Consider the following 14,336-nt stretch of genomic DNA (forward strand, 5'->3'; position numbering starts at 1 on the left):
GCTAAATTGTTTTAAAGTATCAATTTTGCACATACTCAGCATGACAGAAAACAAATGTCAGTGCACAGACAGCAGTTTATTACACATGACAGTGATTAGAGCCCATTGCATGTTGATATCCTTTATGGTTAGGTTGAGACAACACAGAGCCCGGGTGTGTTGTCTTCTACTGATGAAGATGAGGCAACTACTGCGAAGGTAAGTGAGGTGAGTATGGGTAATGTTGATGTTGTTAGGGGTTCAGTTCACCAGGGGCACAGTCGGTTTAGGAATCCGGGAGTTCAGTGTATGGCGATAGGGTTGGTTAGTTTGGCCAGACATATGGTGTCTAGTGTGTTCAATTGGAAGACAGAAGATTTAGATTTAGCTCTGTGGTTAGGAGATCAGCTCTATACGCATCTGAAGGACCATGGTCTAATTCCTCCAGGAGAAGACTTTTTGATGATCCCAGAGTTGCCGAAAGAGCACGTTTTATACTGGCAGAACTTTAAGTTTTCGTTCCCTGAGACTGTCAGTGGTGATGTCACTGTGACTGAAGGAGAGTTCATTGAGTGTGGAGCATTTGTGACTCTAGAACATGGGCTGGAAAGGATGTTATCTCAGTACCAGACATGTCTTTTGACCTTGTGTTCAAATACATGTGCTGTAATTTCTGCTAGTGGTAGGTTTGCTGTTGTTGATTCTCATTCACGCAGTGCTACTGGCATGGTGGATGTTAATGGTACCAGTGTAGTGTTGTACTTTGGTTCCATTAGGGAAGTGTTTGATCACTTTAGTTGTTTGGCAGCGATGTTTGGTGGTGAAAGCAAGCCTTTTGAAATAAATGGTGTTGATGTGAGTAGGGAGTGTGAATCTGATGATGGCAATAAGCAACGTGTAAAACGTCAGCTGTCAGCAGATTGTGATGAAGTTGGCCTTTCCAGCCCATCTAAACATACGCCAAAGAAAGGCCGTATTAATGTTTCGATGGTTGTTTCAGATGAAGAGTTTGCTGTTGAGGAACAGGTTTTGGTAAGTCGGCAGGTTAGTTCAGATGTGGAAGTGGTCAGTGAAGGACATGAAAAGCTTATGTTTAACCCTCTCTGTGAAAATACTTGTCAAAGATTGTGTACCAAATTAAATATAGAGTGTGAAAGTGTAAATAGCGCTGCGTCTAGTCGTGTCGGCGAATTAGGCGTTCCGTGCCAAAATAGAGACATAGTTGCTGATGGTAGCTGCTATTTTAGGGCCGTTTCTCAGGCAGTGAGTGGCACACAAAAGCATCACATTAAAATTAGGAGAGCGGTTGTTAAATATTTAATGAAAAATGATTTGAAATATAAAAGTAGTTTGAGAGAAGGTTATTCCTCTGTGGCAGATTACGTAGACAAATCAAAAATGCGTTATGTTAGCAGCTGGGCGACAGAATTAGAAATACAAGCCACAGCAGATTTGTTGGGTATTAATGTCTTTACATTTATTGGTGGTCGTTGGCTAAAGTATGGATGCAGCAGCAGTTGTGTGTCAGAAAAATCAATTTATTTAGAAAACTGCCTTGGTAATCATTATGAAACTGTAGTTTGCGTTAAAGAACCCAAACTAGAAACTTGTTATGGATACTGTAAAGTAAATCTTTCAGAAGCGTGTCGTACTAGATTGTCAGGCAAAGATTTAATTAGAGATGCTTCATCTGAAAGTGACACGTCAGTTTGCAAAAAGGACATAGAGCGCGGTGTATATATTTCTAAATATAATAAAGTAATGAGAAGAACCCAAATTAGGAATATGAATAAAATAAAGTATGCACTAGATGCGCGTCACCGTGAAAATGTGAAAGACCGAAAAAAAATAAGATATGCCCTAGATGCGCGTCACCGTGAAAATGTGAAAGACCGAAAAAAAATAAGATATGCCCTAGATGCGCGTCACCGTGAAAATATGAAAGACCGAAGAAAAGTAAGATATGTACTAGATGCGCGTCACTGTGAAAATGTGAAAGACCGAAAAAAAATAAGATATGCAAAAGATGCGCGTCATCGTGAAAATCAGAAAGACCGAAGCAAAATAAGATATGCAAAAGATGCGCGTCACCGTGAAAATCAGAAAGACCGAAGCAAAATAAGATATGCAAAAGATGCGCGTCACCGTGAAAATCAGAAAGACCGAAGCAAAATAAGATATGCAAAAGATTCGCGTCACAGAGAAATAGTTAAAAGAGTTGTAAAATCAAAGAGGCAAGAAATTAAAGATAAAGACAAAACACAGAATATTGAGTTTTTCACTGAGAGGTTTTTAAACAAAGTTGAACATGGTCCTGAGTATATCTGTTGTGTGTGTTTCAGGCTGTTGTTTCCACATCAGGTGTTGAGCTGTAGAAAGGATGCTTATAACAAGACTGCGGCCATAGCTTCTTTGGCAGATAGGTGTATTAGAACTGAGTATTTACATAAATGTAGGGAGGATTGTGTTCAGCCGTGTCAGATTATGGCTTCAAGTAGAGGGCATCTTTGGATTTGTTACACTTGTCATCATAAAATTTCACATGAGCAAATGCCTGCTGAAAGTGTAACAAATCATTTGGTAGTAGATCCAGTTCCCCCAGAATTGGCTTGTTTGAATAGGTTAGAACAACATTTGATTGCTTTAAATATTCCGTTTATGAAAATGCTTGCATTACCTAAAGGTGGCCAAAATGGAGTTCATGGACCAGTAACCTGCGTTCCATCGAATGTAGTTCAAACATCTAAAATGTTGCCCCGATCAAATATGGAGGGGTCTTTATTGGCAGTAAAATTAAAACGTAAGTTAACTTATAAAGGCCATTATCAGTATGAGTTTGTGGATACAATGCATATTAGGCAAGCTTTACGGTTTTTAAAGCAATCAAATAAGTTTTATAAAGACATAGATTTTAATGAGGAATGGGTTAATGAGTTGTGTGTCTTAGAGCAACCTGAGGATGAAGAGAAGGACAATGCAGAAGTAGTTGAGAGTACTGGGGATGATGTTGAGGATGATGAGTTGCTGCATGATCGACAGCAACATTGCATGTTTTCAGATACGTGTCTAATGCCTGTAGATATTGGTCAGGAAGTTCTAGATCAGTATTTTGATAGTATAGTTAATGTTGCACCAGCTGAGGGTAATAATCCAGTTAAGTTGTTGACAGATCGAGAAAATGAAGCAAGGTGTTTCCCAGTGTTGTTTCCTCGAGGTCGTAATATGTACCATGAAAGCCGTGTCTATAATTTGTCGTTGTGCCGTTATTTTAATAACCGAATTTTACATGCGGATAGAAGGTTTTGCTCAGAATGTAGAGTATATTTTCTTTGCTCAGTACATGTCTGAGGTAGAGCAGGTTGTTTCCAAAGTAAGTATAGCATTAAGAAAAGGTAAAGGAGGTGAGGTGAGCGTAGAAAAGGAGGAGTCCTTGAAGCAGTTGTTGGATGTAGATGACGGTTTCAGATTTCTTAAGCCGATTAGAGGGACTCCAGCATTTTGGCAGGGAGTACAGAAAGACCTGATGGCTTGTGTTCGGCAACTTGGGATTCCCACATGGTTTTGTTCATTCTCTTCCGCGGATCTGAGATGGCAAAACCTTCTTAAAACAATTTTAAAACAGGAAGGTCGAACACAGACATTCGAAGAGTTAGAGTGGACTGATAGATGCGATCTGTTGCGTCGTAATCCTGTCACTGCCGCCAGAATGTTTGATTTCCGCTGGCACTGTTTTCTGAAGGAGGTCCTTATGTCTTCTTCAAATCCCATAGGAAAAATTATTGATTACTTTTATCGGGTGGAGTTTCAGTGTCGCGGGAGTCCTCATGTGCACTGTCTTTTCTGGATTGAAAATGCGCCTAAAATTAATACTAACAAAGACGAAGAAGTGGTAGCTTTTATTGATAAGTATGTAACATGTGAGCTACCAGCACAGGATGAGACCTTATTGGAGATGGTCACATCTGTGCAGCAACATTCAAAGAGGCATTCAAAAAGTTGTAAGAAAGGTGGCACTGAGTGTCGCTTTAATTTTCCCAGACCAGTGTCAGCTAGGACATTTCTTGTTAATGTTCATTTGAAACCAGATTGTGATAAATGTAAGAATAGGTTCGATGAAAAATACGAAGGAAAACAGTGCACATGTGGAAATCAGTACTACTACAATCTGCTAAAGGTTGATAAGGATTTGGCAGTACGCACTCTGGAGTCAGTGAAAAAGGCGTTAAAAGATGAGAACAAGACGTTTAATAGTTTAGATGAGTTGTTTCATAGTTTAAATATCAATCAGCAAATATTTGAAATATGTTACAAACGTCTAAATATGAATAAAACCCAAATTGTATATAAAAGAGACATTAACGAAGCATGGATTAATCCATATAACAAGTCTCTATTGAAATGCTGGAATGCAAATTTAGATATTCAATTTGTGACAGACGCGTACGCCGTTATAGTTTATATTATTTCATACATTAGCAAATCAGAAAAAGAGGTAGGATTGTTGCTTAGTAAAGCTCATAAAGAAGCAACAAAAGATGACAACGTCAGTGCAAAAGAGGCACTGAAACAAATTGGCAGCGTTTATCTAAACAGTCGCGACGTGTCTGCTCAAGAAGCAGTTTATAGATTAACGGGAATGCATTTGAAGGAGAATTCGCGTAAAGTAGAGTTTATACCAACAGGGGACAAAATAGTTAAAATGAGTAAACCAATTAGTGTTATCCAAGAATGTGGGCTAACAGGAGATGATGTGTGGATGGTTAGTATAGTAGACCGTTATAGAAGTAGGCCTAATAATAGCACTTTTAATGACATGTGCATAGCAACGTTTGTGTCAGAATATCGTCTTTTAAACCGAAATGAAAAATCAAAGAATGCGATTCAATTGCAAAGGGGATTAGGATTAATTCTTAAAAGAACACGAACAAAACCCGCTGTAGTTCGTTATGCGCGCTTTTCAAAAACAAAAAACCCCGAATTATATTTTAAAAGGCAGTTACAGTTGTTTTTGCCATACCGCGTAGAAGATGACTTAAAAGCTGCTGATTGCGAAACATTTGAACAATTTTATGAAAATGGTTCCGTGATCTTTAGTGATGGATCAGAACACACGGTTAAATCTGTCGTCGATACGAATAGGAACAAATTTGAGGTAGAAGATTCAGAAGAATTAGAAGAGTTGCAAAAGAAACTTGAAAATGAGGGTGGCCCTGAAGTTGCCTGGGGAAATCTGTGCCCCGAAAAAGAATTAGAGCGTTTAGAGTGTCAAGAAGAAATTAGAGAAAAAGAACAGACACCTGCGGAAGATGCAGAAGAAATAGGTCGGCAACCCGTAGACAACATTCCAGATTTGGCTGTTAGGAATGATCAGGTGTGTCAATTAGAAAAGAATAATAATGTAATTAGTAGGCGTGAGGGCTTAGAATTAATTAGATCTCTAAATGAGAAGCAGCTGTCAGTCTTCTATAAGATCCGTAACTGGTGTTTGGATAAAGTCAATGGTAGAAACCCAGAACCCCTCCATGTGTTTATATCTGGAGGAGCTGGAGTTGGAAAGAGCTACCTAGTTAAAGCGATTCAATACGAGGCCACAAGGTTATTGTCACCAAGTTGTCAGAATCCAGATAACATTTGTGTTTTATTAACGGCTCCGACCGGAATAGCTGCTTATAATTTAAAGGCAGCGACTATCCACAGTACATTTGGCATTGGCAAAGACGTGAGCCTACCTTACACACCTCTGAGTGAGGAAAAGCTCAATTCTTTGCGTGTTAAATATAGTGATTTGCAGATAGTCATAATTGATGAAATCTCCATGGTCAATCATAATCTATTGGCTTATGTCCATGGCAGGTTAAGACAAATCAAACAAACTGGTGACTATAACCCTTTCGGTAATGTTAGCATAATCGCGGTCGGAGATTTTTATCAGTTGCCCCCAGTAAAGGGGAAAGCGTTGTATGTACAAGACGTACAAATGAACTTGTGGTCTAGTTTATTTGAGCTTGTTGAGTTAAAAACAATCGTTAGGCAAAAAGATGAAGAGTTTGCGCGAATATTAAATAGAATGCGAACGCATAGAAAAGGTACGCCAATGTTAGCTGACGATATAAACGTCTTAAAACAGTGTGAAACAGGTGAAGAGAGCACAGCCTTACACATCTTTGCTACAAATTCCCAGGTTGATGAATATAATGAGGAACAGTTAATGAGCACATGTCCTGACCACATAGTTATAACTGCACAGGACTTTGGTTATAATAAAAAAACTGGTAAATTAGAGTTAAAGCCAGATCATCATATTAGGGCCAAGAAAACAGCTTTACAAAGAGAGCTGTTATTGGGTAAAAATGCTCGAGTGATGTTGTCTCAAAACATCGATGTAAATGACGGTTTAGTAAATGGTGTATGTGGCACAGTGATATACATAGAAGAGCCTGAAAAAAATACGTTTCCTCTCAAAGTATATGTAAAATTTGATGATGATAAGGTAGGCATAAAGACGAGGAAACAAACCATTTATCCATCAGCAGAGTTAAAGGGTTCAGTACCAATTGAACCTCAGGAAGAGAGAGCCAATAAAAAAGGCATGAGACGACAGTTTCCTTTAAAGTTAGCTTGGGCCTGTACTGTACACAAAGTACAGGGCCTTACAGTAGATAGTGCTGTTGTCTCTTTAGCTAAGGTCTTTGCACCAGGACAGGCATATGTGGCATTAAGTAGAGTTAGAAGCCTGTCTGGTTTAATTATTCAGGACTTTAAAGAGAAGGCTGTTTATTGTAATGCCAACATTGAACAGGCGATTGCTAATATGCCACCATTTATAACTGAAAGCCACACAGTAGTAAAAGAGGGTTTTAGAGTATTTCTAATGAATGTTCAAAGTTTAAATCGCCATGTCTCAGATTTGGCCCACTGTGCACAGCATTTGCAGCCTAACTGTATTGCTGTGACAGAGACATGGATACCTGCTGATGTTAGCTTAGATTCTGTAGAAATCACTGGTTATAGGTTTAGTAATGCCCCACGTAGTTTAGCCTATCATAGCGATAATCCAGTGTTAATTTCCCTTAAAGGCCAACAACATGGTGGCGTTGGCATGTACTGTGACAGTAATGCAGAATTTGAAAGTGTCACAGTTGCAGGTTTAAACATTGAGTGTTTAGCTGTAAAATGTGTCACATACAACATTTTAATAGCAGCCATTTACAGGCCACCATCCTATCCTGTGTCTCTCTTTTTCAGGCATTTTGAGGAATTGTTAAATGTGTTAGAGTCACAAAGTGGAACCATTGTTGTTTTGGGTGATTTCAATGAGGACATTTTGAAGTCCTCAACAATTTGTCAGAAAATGACAGACAGAGGATATGAGCAACATGTGTCGACAGCCACTACAGAGAAAGGCACCTTAATTGATCATGTTTACGTCAAAAATAGTAATTATAGAGTAGAAGCGCTAGTGGTGCCTACATATTTTAGTGATCATGAGGGCATTATATGTTCTTTTAAGTAAGACAGCCCAAATGCTTAAAACTTAATTTTACATTTTTTTAAATAAATTTAATCAAAATGTATTAAATGTGCTGTTCTTCATCTGAGTTCCCTGTTTTGAATAATTAGTATGTAGTCAGTAAATTTTGTCCCCTGTTGATATCCTTTACACCTCTACAACGTGTGCTTCCTGTCCAGAGAATGTACTGAAAATGTCGGAATAGTGAGTAGATTTGTTGTTGGTTGTTGTATTAAGAAGAAATAGTTAAAGAGGCTTGAAAAGTTGTTAAATCTAGTGACCAAATGGCAAAGTAGGTAATACAGGTTTTGTAGCTCATGCCCTCAGTGTGGATAATTAGTTATATGTTGTTTTAGGATTGTGCCTCTTGTTGTGTGGGTTTTATTTAATGATATAATTTTAGTTGTATGTAACTGCTGTGTTTAAAGTTAATTACAGGGATAATGAAGTGACGCCGGCTAAGGTACGTATAAGTAAATGTAACTACTCACTATCCTACACACAGTTAGTTTATTCACACACACTCTTTCACTCTTCAGAAAGTCTTTGTTCTTTAAAAAAAATTAATCTCAGGTTTTTTGTTTCTATCTGGCTGGTTTATATGTATTATAGTGTGGGTCTGTTCTATTTATTTTGCAGTTTTTAGATTTTAGCAGTTTTTTTCACTTGACAGAAGCCAATGATGAACAGTTAAGCTGAGCTCTGTTGGACCAAAGTGCTGATTGTGATTGAGCCTAAGAAGAGCATGGAAAAAGCTGTAACCTGAGGCTTCATAAATTATTATTCAATAGTGGCAGTGTGTGTTTACTGTTATTAAAGGGGCATAGTAGCTGTGTATCTGTTAGGCATTGACCAGCCTGCAGCAATAGTATTGCTTGTGTTATAATGTTCCAAACCTGTTTTAATGATGTTTTACTAGATTTAAAAGAGAATTGATGTTCAGAAGAATACATTGTGGAATGTGATTGTGTGCGTGTGCATGTATGTATATACACATATGCACACTGATACCTTTTTGTCATTTCCTTAGGAGACTGATGTCGCAGTTGGCAGCAAGTTGTTCAACCAGATGGAAACAGTGTTTTACAAACTTGTGTTCTAATTTGTTGCAATATGAATAAATGACTTTGAATCTATACAGCATGTTTTATGGGGTGTTTGTGTGATATGCTAAAATACCTTCATCTATCTGGCATGCAATAGTGCCTACGTAGCACGTATTGCTAGCAGCCTAGATAGTGTGCTAACATGCTATGTAAAATGGTAAAATGGCTAGCTAAGAATGTACTATTTTTCTGCTAATATGCTAGCATGCTACCTAACATGCTAGGCGATTTAGTGAAATGGCTAGCAGAGAGAGAAATTTTGATATACCTACTTAGCATTTGTTGCTAGCATGCTAATATGCTAGCAAGCTAGCTAACATGCTAGGCCTGATGGTAGACTGGCTAGCTGAAACATATTTTTATATACCCAGTTAGCTTTTGTTGCTAGCATGTTAACTTGTTAGTAAAGGTAAAGGGTTAGCTGAGAAAGGGAAATTTTGATGTATCTAGTTGCTAGCATGCTAATATGCTAGCTGACATGCTAGGTTGCCATTGCAACAGCTCTTCTAATGCATTAAGGACCCAACAAGTATGAATCCTGTCAACTTTGGCACAGTTCCCATGTATTCCTATGGAGATATGAGCAAACCATGTTTCATGGTGAGAAGGCTTTTTAAAGTGGTTGCCACGGTTACAGGCTTTCTCCTATAATCCTATAGATTTGAATAGCATTTGGTCCCCAACTTGTCAGGAAGCTTCCCACCAAGTTTGGAGTCAATTGCACGAATCCCCTCAGACTAGTTCGTTCAAATACGATGTGTATAAAGTACAAAAGATGGCAGTGAAATCCAAGATGGCGGGCACCCCGTTCCCATGGCAACAGGTGTTTGATTGACTTCTTTGCTGCACTTGGGGTGTCACACGTATGAATACTGTGAATTTTGGTGCAGATCCCATGTATTTCTATGGAGATGTGAGCAAACCGTGTTTCATGGTGAGAAGGTCATTTTCCGTGGGTTGCCACGGTTACAGGCTTTCTGCTATTAGAAAGATTTGAGGAGTGTTTGGTCCCCAACTTGTCAGGAAGCTTCCCACCAAGTTTGGAGTCAGTGGCACAAATCCCCTCAGACTAGTTTGTTCAAATGGCAGTGAAATCCAAGATGGTGGGCACCCCGTTGCCATGGCAACAGGTGTTTGATGGACTTCTTTGCTGGACTTGGGGTGTTACACGTATGAATACTGTCAAGTTTGGTGCAGTTCCTCTGTATTCCTATGGAGATATAAGCAAAACGCGTTTCATGGCGAGAAGGCTTTTTCTGTCGGTTGCCACGGTTACACGCTTTTTCCTATTAGAAAGATTTGAGGAGCGTTTGGTCCCCAACTTGTCAGGAAGCTTCCCACCAAGTTTGGAGTCAGTCGCACGAATCCCCTCAGACTAGTTTGTGAAAATGTGAGTGAAATCCAAGATGGCGGGCGACCCGTTGCCATGGCAACAGGTGTTTGATTGACTTTTTTTGCTGGACTTGGGGTGTGACACGTATGAATACTGTCAACTTTGTTGCAGATCCCATCTATTTCTGTGGAGATATGAGCAAACCGTGTTTAATGGCGAGGTCTTTTTCCATCGGTTGCCACGGTAACACGCTTTCTGCTATTAGAAAGATTTGAGGAGCGTTTGGTCCCCAACTTGTCAGGAAGGTCCCCACCGAGTTTGGAGTCGGTTGGACCATTCCCCTCAGACTAGTTCGTTCAAATGGCAGTGAAATCCAAGATGGCGGGCGACCCGTTGCCATGGTAACAGGTGTTTGATTGACTTCTTTGCTGTACTTGGGGTGTCACACGTATGAATACTGTGAAGTTTGGTGGAGATCCCATCTATTTCTATGGAGATATAAGCAAACCGTGTTTCATGGCGAGAAGGCGTTTTTCCGTCTGTTGCCACGGTAACATGCTTTCTGCTATTAGAAAGATTTGAGGAGCGTTTGGTCCCCAACTTGTCAGGAAGCTTCCCATCAAGTTTGGAGTCAATCGCACGAATCCCCTCAGACTAGTTCGTTCAAATACGATGTGTGTAAAGTGGAAAAAATGGCCAAAAAATGGCCGCACACGCCAAGATGGCGGGCACCCCGTTGCCATGGCAACATGTGTTACATTGAGTTTTTTGGTCAACACGGGGTGGTACACGTGTGTGCCGAGTTTCGTCTTCCTACGTTGAAGTAGACTTCCTGTTCCCCATTCATGTGGTGATTTTTGGTGACTGTAGGTGGCGCTGTTGAGCCAATTTTGCACTGAATAGTATGCGGACCTTAGAATATCCGATTTTCGCCGGGCTTGACGTGTGTGCCAAGTTTCACAACTTTTCATGGGTGTTTAGGGGGTCAAATTTGGCGTCGAAATGCTTAGGAGGAGAAGGAGAATAATAATAAACATAGCAGAAACAATAGGGCCTTGCCATACTTTGTATGGCTCGGACCCTAATTAAAGCCGCAAGCGGCATCCATCGGGTCCGAGCCTCCTGGCCCCCGCCACCCGTGTCATTCACCCTTTTTAGCTCAAGCCATAAGAGCGTGACGTGACATATGTGTCACATACAGTTTCTGAGACAGTTTGTTTCAATTCATGGAATAAAGTTTGTTCAAAATCCTGTTGAACACAATGTCATACTTGTCCTCTGTTCCCTAATAGATACCCAGAAGCAGAAAACCATATTATATTATTTTTAATATATCATATGGTAATAAATGGTAGATACCATTATTTACATTTTGTTAAAGGGCAAAATGATAGTGGATGACATTAAATAGATGATGCATAGAAGCTTCCTCATTCCCTTAAATCCACATTTTTGTTGTGGATTTAAGGGATGTATATATATATATATATATACATATATACATATATATATAGTACAGCCATTGAAGACCCATCTCTTTTGAATACATTCGATGAGTGTTTCAGAACATTTGTGTTGTAAATCAGCTGAAGAAGACCAGATATTAAATAACTGTTGTGTTTTTTTCATTTTAGTTTTTTCCATTGTATTTCTGCACTTTTTACAAATTGAGATCATGTGCCTTGTTTTCCAGTAAATGACTGAAACGTGTTTTATTATTATATTCCATTTATAAAGGCAGATTTAAAATAAATATATTGGGTCATTTGAAACCAATTGTTAGTAGTTTAATAACCCATATTTTAATATATATATATAACTATATAACTATACAGCCAGGTCATTTTAATCCATTTTTAGAGTCGAAAATATTAACCAATGTGCTGGGTCCAACACATAACCCATTCCTGCTGATTTAAAATAAAGCAGTGCCGAGTCGATCCATATTTGACCCAGCAGCAGGGTTAAGATTGGGTTATTTTTGAACCCAGCAGTTTTTAGTGTGTGTGTGTATACATGTGTGTACATACATATACACACACCACACATCCTTTAACAGACAATGCCTCAACAGCAGGATTAATGAAAAGACAGCTTGGTCCTGCTGGATATAAGTCATAATATTAGTTAAAAAAAAAAAAAAAAGATGTGATTGTAAAAAAAAATATTAATTATTCAGTTATTCTGCTTATGTCAGTATCTGGTGTTAGTTCATATTTAACAATAGTTTTATGGTTAGAACAATAAACAGGGTTACAGATGTAATTATTATTAAGCTCACATAACAAAAAGTGGATGGTATTAGGTATTATATAGTGATATAATAGTGTTGCCTTCTATACATTAGGATAATAAAATGGCAGTCATCATTCGAAGCATCTACAGCCACTTGTCCAAGTTGAGGACCTGAAAGTGGGGTAGAATGTTATCTAAAATATTACACTGCCGCAGATCACGTGACTACCTGCAGTCACCACAGCAACCTAAAAGATATTTCCTTATATTGTATGTTATTATTTATTTTTTGTTTATCCATTATTTGCTGAGTTTTGTTTAATCAGCCTGTTTGTTGTTTTTCTTGCACTGTTAAGACCTTCACACCGCAATGCATTGTGGTATAATTCTTCCTTGTCTTGTGTTGACAAGGATCATAACTCTGATTGGATGACGTTCGGATTTTTGAAAGATGCACTTTTCGTCGGACATTTTGTGTGTCTGTAAACGAGGCTCGGTCTTTTCAGCTCAGCTTCTGATCAGACAATACGTCTAGTTCACAGCAGACTGAAAAACTTTTGCACTCTTGTGGATTTATCCAGCAAACTTCGAACTTTTCGATCCAGGACACCTTCTTCAGCTTGTCGGACGTGTTTGTGGCTTTGCTTGGTAAGTTTAAGATTTTTATTAATGGAAAAGAAACTTTTTTCTACACCGTGTTAGCTTACAGCAGGTCGAAGTGGATTAATGTGACGTGTAACCTGTTAAATACTCTGCATTAAAATGATAGTTTATCACAATTATTATTATTTAAAGTGAACTAAAATAATAATGTCTTAACACTACTGTCCAAAGCAATCGAATATTTAGTAAAATAAATCCCCAGGATATATATTTAGGAGAAGCAAGCTAGGTTAGCTGGTGTTTTTTTTTTTTTTTTTTTTTTTTTTTGTTTCTGCTTGCTGGTTTATTGCGGTGTGTTTCTCATTTAAGCTCCTTATTTGCTAAACATTTAACATTTATCACGTTTTTACTGTGATAATGGGGTGATTCCCTCTGCTAAAAGTCTTTATCATGAAAGTTATTACACTTAGATTAGTGAGGTGTGACATACAAGTTCGTGGTTCGATCATTCTGTGTTACAAGCATTACTTAGTGGCAATATAATTTAATTATGAATTTGCCACTTCTGATTTATGGAGAACGTAAAGAGACACAATGAATTAATTAAATATATCATTCAATAATTACTTAAATGTGTCATTATATAATTAAAATGATAATGACATACATAAATGTGTTATTAAAAAAAGAAAATGATTATTAAACACATAAATGTGTTATTAAATGTATCTTTAATTAATTAAAATACAAAAGAATATATGTAAAAACATATAATTATTTATGAAATAATTATAAATGTTTTTCAAATTGATCTTTTTATTGTATAAATTAACTTTTTAAATTTAAAATTATAAGAATTAATCTATTCTCTCTTTTTTTTTTAAACAATTTATCACTTCTTATGAAAATGCATATATTGCATCACCCTACTGGTCTTCCATAGGATTCAGCCTTGAATCATTCTTGGGACACTTATCAATCTGGCGAGCTGTGGCAGCAACCTGGGTTACACACAAACGCAAGCAGCAACGAAATAAATAACATTAATATAATCTATTATGCTTTGTTTCTACATCAATGCAGTTTCATCCATTCTTGCATCTCCATGTATCGTAGAAACAATAGCTTCAACACTCCTACTGTTCTTGTTTTGACATCTTTTGCAATTCACATGTCTGTCGTGTTTTGAGAGGGTATGGCTTGATGATTGAACATGCCTGGGTCTCCGTTTGTGATTGGTTAGGAGGAAGTAATAACTGTCGTTTTAAGCTACATGATGGACTGTGAAGATGCACAACCCTATTGCGCAATAGCATGAAATGGCCAGACCAATACTTAAAATATATGTTTTTAAATGTTTTGATAATTATCAATATCTATCATTTACATATATATATATATATATAGTCTTAACTTATTTTGTCTCTGTTTTCCAGTACTTGTGTAAGATTGTTTGTGTGAGCGGGTGTGTTGCTCTCTGCTGGGTGTGTGTTTGTGTGTGCGCGCCAGGGTGCGTGTGTGTGTGGGTTGTTTTTTTTTCTAGAGATGCCGAGGAAGAAGAACTTCAGGA

General features: G+C 38.0%; 1 protein-coding gene across 1 annotated transcript in view; it reads left to right on the forward strand.

The window, feature by feature from the left end:
• Nucleotides 1–14,336, forward strand: part of LOC121636150 — a 28,704-nt gene that overhangs the window by 2,873 nt on the left and 11,495 nt on the right. The window contains 3 exon segments of the mRNA XM_041979440.1: nt 133–3,279; nt 3,281–7,653; nt 10,253–10,255. Of these exon segments, the coding sequence (XP_041835374.1) occupies nt 133–3,279; nt 3,281–7,492 (7,359 nt within the window). The 3' untranslated portion in view covers nt 7,493–7,653; nt 10,253–10,255.

Source organism: Melanotaenia boesemani, unplaced genomic scaffold (assembly GCF_017639745.1).
Source record: "Melanotaenia boesemani isolate fMelBoe1 unplaced genomic scaffold, fMelBoe1.pri scaffold_155_ctg1, whole genome shotgun sequence".
Classification (NCBI taxonomy): domain Eukaryota; kingdom Metazoa; phylum Chordata; class Actinopteri; order Atheriniformes; family Melanotaeniidae; genus Melanotaenia; species Melanotaenia boesemani.